The sequence below is a fragment of the Galendromus occidentalis genome, unplaced genomic scaffold, assembly GCF_000255335.2.
Source record: "Galendromus occidentalis unplaced genomic scaffold, Mocc_1.1 scf7180000077078, whole genome shotgun sequence".
In the NCBI taxonomy this organism is placed as follows: domain Eukaryota; kingdom Metazoa; phylum Arthropoda; class Arachnida; order Mesostigmata; family Phytoseiidae; genus Galendromus; species Galendromus occidentalis.
The window spans coordinates 728-8608 of record NW_003805066.1 but is presented as its reverse complement, the minus strand read 5'-3'; the positions used below and the strand labels follow the sequence as shown (position 1 = coordinate 8608).

The window sequence follows — 7881 nt, the reverse complement described above, 5'->3', positions numbered from 1 at the left end:
AAATCCGCGATCGAAAAGCCAGATCAGCCAGTCGACATGAACGACACGAATCGCCGAATCCAGGGTCTGACGAACTCCGGTGAAACATGAGCCCCGATTTACACAATCAACCCACTGATTTCGCAGTCATTGTGCAACAATTCGAGCTGAGAATGGCCGACAAATTAGAGGGAGCTGGAGAGTCTGGAAGAGAGAAGAATTCGTCCTCGACAAAAATCAATGCCATCGATCGATGCCGACTGATTTGGCTTTCTCGAACAACGGCGGCGGCGGCAGCAGCAGCAGCGATTCGAGAGCGATTCAGGCCGCGGCCATAAAAAAGCAATTTGTTCCACTCGAAAGAGTGCAAAGCGACACTTCTCCGAGTCATCGAATCTTTTCTTCTACCTCGCAGAAATAATCGTACACCTCGATAATAACATCCGGGTTTCGTGATTCGTGCTTGAATTTCCACGACCGCCGTCCTTCTTTGTTTTGCTTCGAGCCGAGATGGGATGGCGCGGAGTGGCTCAGACCGCTCGCGGTTGGGGTAGAAACGAGTTCCTCCTAGCCTTTCGGACTTCGTCGGCCGGTTCTCGACCACGAGTCTTGATGTCTAAATGTTTGTTTCAACAATTCCCTGTCTCCAATCGGTCGCGACGTCTCGTTTCACCAATCCGCCGCTATGTTTCCAAGACGCACTTCTCCCGCATCTCGATCATCCGTTCTCCGTCCATCCGATGACCTCATCAACCTTGGTCGTATTGCCTTGCCTCGATTGTTCGTTCTTCAGCTTCGATTCTCTGAAGGTGAATGAATTCTCCACGGTAGGCCACTTCCCAATCGTCGCTAGCACATATGTTGCATTCGATCAGGTCGAAGGGCTGCTTACTTCTTCAGCCGACTCGATCGAGAATCTGAAGTAGGAGGGCTCATCGCACCGAGACGTTAGCCCCCAAATGAGCATCCTCCGGCTTTCTGGTCAAGAGCTTTTCGGAGACCGCGACTACATCGTCGGGTCTCCGTGACTTCGAAGTACCTACACTGGGGGCTTCCCGGTGCGCTCCGAGCGATGGACGAAGCGGATTTGCTGGAGCGAGGCATCCGATTTAGGAAGATATGAGATATGGAATGGCGAATAAATCGAGCCCTGACGACCTCTATCTACGGAGCCTCGCACCTCCAAACCCTACCAAGTCCGTATGCTGTTGAGAAGCTCACCCCCCGCAAGAGACATTGACCTCATTGTCGGAGCCAATTTCACTCTGCGGCTAAGAATCGCAAATCATGCTTGCGGAAACCATCTCCCGGAGCCATGCGTCGGGCGAGTATTCAATATCACACAATGACACGGAGATAACAGATCATTGATGAGGATATCGAGAGTTGGATCTGGGATATTCATAACTCATAACACTTGACTCCCCTGAGGCGGCCGTCACCATGAGCTCGCCCCTCCTTATGAATCCGGAAGTTATTTTTCCGCGATCTTCCTCTTCACCTAGCTTCTCGCAGCTCACAGAGGACTTGCTGATGGGTCAGCAGGATGACACCGTTCCGTTCCGATCGGCTATCAACTCAACCATCTTGAAAAATCCCTTATGGGCGGGTAACGAGAGCAAGAATATGAACTGATGTCTGCGAGAGCCTCCCAGCACGTTCATCATGTATCTTGCGCAAAAGCTTCCTTCGTTCATGAGAGCCCCGGTCCGCGAAGCTCCACTGGCGCCCATTGGGAAACCATAGCTATTGCCTCGAAGCATTTGTACCCACCATAACCAGATACCATGGCTTCGAGCCACGGTTCTGGTTTTTCTGCCAATTATCGAGCTTGATCGCTCCTGGAGTCTCCATAGAAGTTTCTCGAAGAGACTTTCTCCGACGAGAAGAGCTCCTCCGTTTTCGAGAGAAGACCCCCTCTTGTGACTGTCGAGAGGCAACTCGGAGAAGGTACGCCCTAATTTCGAGTATCCGCTGGGGGCCTGGAAACGCGAGACGGGATCTGTGCCGCCTGAAATTGCTCTTTCCGGATGAGCCTCTGTATCGCTGGCTCCATGCAGGTGTTCCGCCGTGGCCCTGCTTCTAGGGCAAACTCTCGCGGCAACAGGGGGGCTCGGATGGTCTGGCGGAGACAGGAGGAGTCGTGCAGAGTCCAGCAAACTTGGAACTTGCCGCGGGATCTCGTGATGCCTAAATGCCCGTTTCATGCATTTTCCGACGGCAAGCTGCACCCCACGAGAGTGGAAGAGCCAAGAGTGAGATTCTATGCCTCGCGAGACTAAAGCGAAGCATAGAATTTTTCCGTTCACCGATGGCTGAAAATCGTCCCCTCTCCATCGGAAGGAATCATGATGTTCGGAGGTATTGAAGCTTTTCCTTTTCGCCGGTTTCCCATAGGTTCCCGGCGTCTACGAGTATCTGTTCTGTCTTACTCAGAATTATCAATGATTGCTCGTACTCTTCTTCTTAATTCGAATTCTCTGTTTGGATCCCTGCTTCTCCCGCGTGATGGTGGAGAGGCTGTCTATTGATAAATCGCACAATCAGATACTGTGGTAGCATTGGCTGGCAGCTTCGTGTTCCCCTCCCTCTACGACTCTGAGAGAGGCTTTGTCCGCTACTCAGATTCCGATGAGAGTCAGAGACTCACTCAGTGTGAGTCAGCCGTGACATTGGCGCCACAAATCGGTGGGATTCTCGTGCGTGTGAGGAAACCGATTGTCCTACGGCGATCTTATCTCGAAGCACACCCAATCAGTCTCAGGTTGATTGTGTTCGATCGAGCCTTGCTAAGCGGGGGAAAGCATCGCACTCATTCGATTGTGGACTTCCTCGAAAGTAAGTCGAGAACTTTTTGTTCTAATCATCCGTCCCAAATTATGAGAGCATCCGTGGCTGTGTTCAGGAATCGCCAGGAGCCGACTCCGCCATCCTGCGCACGTTTTCGGGAGTCAAAATGATTGTTCCGTATTTTTATTACTGACTCCCGTTGGATTTGCATTCGAATCCCCATAGTGGAAACTTCAATTTTCCCAGATCCTCTCCGTCACCAAGCTTCCACGAAATCATGCATCGCCGCATACCAATCCTTCACACCCAGGTATGTGGAGTCTGCGTCCCCATTCCTGCCGATGGAGACGGATGAGTACTTCATGGTCGCCTGATAAATGTGATAAGAATGGCCCGATCCTTCATTTTAAGCTTTTCATCAACAATGAATTCGTGGACGCTGTCTCGAAGAAGACACTCGACGTGATCAATCCAACAACAGGAGAAGTGATCACCGAGGTATGATTGTGTGGCCTCATGTTACAAGTCGAGAATTCTAGTCAGTCCTGGTGCATGACTATTGGAGCTCGGCAGACGAATAGTGCGCCAACTGAGGAACTCGAAGGGATATACTCAACATACCGCCAAGACTTCGTCGGAGTTCCCCGCATCCCCGTAGTCATTCCATATTTACCCAACGTCTCGGGCTCTGAGGTAGCGCCTGGTTTACGTATATCGAAAAACATGCCCCGAAACTCGGAGCTCCAAGATGATCCCGCTTCGCTCTGATCCCAAGCGATGATCGAAAGCAGCATTGAGAGAGTTCAGGCGGCCACAGCATCCTGATAAGCGACGGATCCTTCGTCGAGCCGAAAATGCGCAGGAACGTCGTCGTGAAAACAACGTGATCTTCGTGTACGACTCCTTCCGCGGCGCTCCTTAAACGATCAGAATCTTGAGACCTCTCTTCTTGGGCTTGTCAAGCTGTGAGAGGTACACGCAAGCGAACGATGCTCCTGACTTTTTCGGTATAGAATTCGCTGTCCGTCCGGGAGCATTCAGCATGCTATGTTCAACTTCCGGATATCTCGACGGACTTCGCTGGGCGTCCGTCACGGCAAGCAGATCCAGCGGTCTCCTTCCTCAGCTCTTATTTCCCTCATAATTCTGAAGCGAGCGGACTATCCTGATTGATGGAGAAGGACTCCCGAAGATGTGGAAGGGAGATGCCATCGTGGATTTGGATTCCAGTTAGGAGGATGAGGAAACACCTATCTACAACCGATCAGCAGTCACGACGGTCTACGCAGGCTGAGGGGTGACTTTTTCAATCATCCAAATCTTCTCTCGTACTCTTCAGGTTAGCGAGGCTGATGCTGCGGATGTGGATCTCGCTGTCGCTGCTGCCAGAGCGGCCTTCAAACGGGACTCGCCGTGGAGGTATGCTTTCATGCGGCTCTTTTCAGAGGATGATCACGGATTCATTAAAGTGATGCTGCTGAAGAGATTGGGATAGTCGAAGTGACCTGATGAGGGGTCTGATATTTTTCCTCTTATCCACAGAACCTGCGACGCCTCGGAGAGGGGCGCGGCGATCCACAGATTGGCCGACCTCATTGTCGAAGAAAAAGAGTATTTTGCTGTGAGGGCGATTTCGCTGAGAAGATTTCCCATAATATTCTCCTGATCAATGAGAGTCCTCAAACTGTCATTTAGGCATATAACCTCTGAGGCCTCAAATTCTTAGGACCTGGAAGCTCTTGATGCGGGGAAACCTCGAGCTGAAGCCGAATTCGATGTCGAGTGTACTATCGCGACCTTCAGGTATTACGCTGGGTGGAGTGACAAAATCCACGGGAAAACCATCCCTGCAGGTGAAGAAAATCTCTCGGAAGCGCATGCGGTAGACATTGCCGCGAGTCATATCGCTAGGTTTGGATGGAAGAGCTGAAATGCGCAATGAGAAAAATTCCTCTATTCTATCGACTTCCCGGAACAGATGGGGGCGTAATCAGCATGACTCGTCACGAACCGATCGGGGTTTGCGGTCTAATTATACCCGTGAGTGCCTTGTCGCCTGATATTCTTCGGAATCATTTCCGACTGAGAGCTATATTGGTCGATTCGAATAAAATGAGTGTTGATCCGTTCCCGCCCGGTCCCAAAAGTGGAACTACCCCATTCTGATGGCAGCATGGAAACTGGCTCCCGCTCTTGCCGCTGGAAACTGCTGCGTGCTGAAGCCATCGGAGAATACGCCTCTGTCAGCTCTCGTTTTGGGCAAGCTCATAAAGGTACCTCCCTGATGACTTCGTCGCGTCACGTCAGATGAGAATCGAGAGCGTTCCCGGTATATAGATATTCATCATTCGATCGGGAATCAATTTCCAGGCAGCCGGCTTCCCTCCCGGGGTTGTCAACATCGTCCCTGGCTACGGGCCGACTGCAGGCAGAGCCATCGCGATGCACGACGACATTGACAAGGTGCATGTGAATCGAAAATGACGTTATTTTTCATTCGTGCTGCGTGATGGCGTCGTACATATATGTATCAGCGCGCCTATCCTCTAGGCGAAATTCATTCATCTATCTCCGTCGCGTTTCAGATCGCTTTCACTGGGTCGACGAAAGTGGGACGCCTGATTCAGAGCGCTTCCGGAGAATCTAATTTGAAGCGAGTCACTCTCGAGCTTGGAGGCAAGAGTCCTCTTGTGATCTTTGGCGACGTCGACCTCGATGAGGCCGTTGAGATAGCCCACAACGCGGTGTTCGCCAACATGGGTCAATGTTGCTGCGCTGGAACGCGAACATACGTTCATGAAGGTAAAGTCATGGCTCTCCCCCGGCGTTCCGAACACACGAGAATCAGTTCCCCGACACTGGGTGCGAGCGCGCTCTCACAGCTCCCGCGATTTCTTTATCGGTTCTGGATCTCGCGAGGCGATGCAGATGATCTGTCCAGAATGCGAATCTATGTACACACATGTAATCTTCAACTCAGGCATCTATGACGCATTCGTCGAGAAAGCGAAAGCTCTGGCCGAGAAAAGGAAAGTCGGAGATCCGTTCGACCCCGAGGTTGTTCAAGGTCCTCAGGTGCGATAAATTCGGTCTCACCGACGTATTGGATAAGTTCGAAGTCTCCACGCTCTTCGGAGCTTCAAAGCGAAACTTTTTTCGAGCTTACCTCCCACCCTCAGATCAGTGCGCTACAAGCAGAACGAATCATGGAGCTCGTTGAAAGCGGGAAAAAAGAGGGCGCTAAATGTGTCGCGGGAGGCAAGCGAGCTCCCGGTGAAGGATTCTTCATCGAACCGACGGTTTTCGCGGACGTCACGGATAACATGAGAATCGGTGGGTCTCCATTTCTACGCGTTCACCGCTTGAAATCACGATGACCGACCGTGAATTCTGAGCATTCGAAGCCGGACCGTATCGCATCGAGAGCGAGATGGCAAGGGAGGCACCATCGAGGAGAATGGATTAGGAAATCAAAATTTTTCCTCAGCACGTGAGGAGATTTTCGGGCCTGTGCAGCAGATCCTGAAGTTCTCAACGATGGATGAGGTGATCGACCGGAGTAATGATACCAGATACGGCCTCGGAGCCGGAATCCTCACGAAGGACATCGACAGAGCTCTTGAATTCGCGCAGGTAAGCAAAAAGATAAATACGACGTGGTTCAGGAGTATAATATTCGAAACAACGGACTGGCGACGACGCGACGCGACGTGCACTAACTCGCGATCGTTTCAAAGGGGGTCCAATCTGGGTCGGTTTGGATCAATTGCTACGATGCATCGACGGTCCAGACACCTTTCGGCGGCTACAAGCAAAGTGGTCACGGTCGCGAATTGTGAGTTCAATATTTTCCGACGAAACCGAATCCCGTTGTCAGAAGTCCACCTCGACTCGAGCAAACTTGAGGGAACGACCTCGCTAAATAGCCTTCTCTCACAGGGGCTACGCTGGAATCAATGAATATGTGGAGACCAAAACGGTAAGGAATGTCGCCAGTGTTGGGCAAATTTTGGCCGTGATTATGACCGTGATCATACGCTTGAGTATGATTATGACCGTAATCATAATCACACGTGTGATTATGATTATTATAATAGTCGTAGTCACAGAAATCACCGTGATCACACGCATTCGTATGATTACAATCCTAATCACACGTGATCATGATTACATAAATCACCGTCATCATACGCATGCGTATGATTATAGTCATGATGTGATTATGATTATAATCACAGACATGCACATGATTATGGCCGTAATCACACGAGTGCGCATGATTATGATCATAACAACTTTTATGCGTATGATTATGACTCTGACGATATACGATAATCATACGGATGCGTATGATTACGGTGATTTCTGTGATTATCACTATGATTAAAATCATATTCACACGTGTGATTAGGATTGTAATCATACGAATGCGTGTGATTACGGTGATTTCTGTGACTATGACTATGATTATAATCATAATCACACGTGTGATTATGCCCCCGAATCATACGAATGCGTGTGATTACGGTGATTTCTATGACTATGACTATGATTATAATCATAATCACACGTGTGATTATGTCCTGCCAACGAGATCCCAAGCTCTTCATAAGCCTCTCAATCTGTACTCCACAGATCACCATTAAAGTTGCCAAGAAACACTCCTGAAGGGATCCTCGGATTCCCTCGCTCTACTCGGGGGCTCGTGGACCTTCTGGACTAGGGAGTGCCGGCAAGGGATCGGAGCTCGACACGAGTCTAATATTTTTCGAGGAAGAATAAGTCGACATGTCATGTTCCAGCGAATTCCCACCCTCAACTCCTGGTTTCTCACGCTCGCCTTAATAGAGATGTCGAAGAGAAAAAGCCTCATGTATTTTCGAATATATTTTCAGCGGCAACAGGGGGAGGAATGCCTTTTTCAATTTTTTATTCATTTGGGATAATTGACGTCTGATCGTTCGTGAAGAGTGTCGTGAATCGACCTTTCAGCGCGGGGCTTCCACCCCCTTTTTTCATATGACCGAAACGAAATGCATGAATGAATATTGAATTCTCGTCGACGTTTCTACCGCCTCGTCGCCTGCTCTCCATCATTCGAGAGGGAGCAGC

At 50.1% G+C, this 7881-nt stretch overlaps 1 protein-coding gene across 1 annotated transcript; it reads left to right on the top strand.

Annotated features, from left to right (window-relative positions):
• The first annotated feature begins 2555 nt into the window (after window positions 1–2555).
• LOC100903737 (aldehyde dehydrogenase X, mitochondrial) lies at window positions 2556–7623 on the top strand. The gene is made up of 16 exons (XM_003740648.2): window positions 2556–2817; window positions 3016–3079; window positions 3181–3267; window positions 4109–4188; window positions 4312–4390; window positions 4496–4622; window positions 4748–4809; window positions 4917–5042; window positions 5140–5232; window positions 5355–5571; window positions 5750–5844; window positions 5949–6102; window positions 6257–6402; window positions 6507–6604; window positions 6709–6748; window positions 7405–7623. The coding sequence occupies exons 2-16, from the start codon at window positions 3047–3049 to the stop codon at window positions 7435–7437; spliced, it is 1470 nt and encodes a 489-aa protein (XP_003740696.1). The 5' UTR covers window positions 2556–2817; window positions 3016–3046; the 3' UTR covers window positions 7438–7623.
• The last annotated feature ends 258 nt before the right edge of the window (window positions 7624–7881 follow it).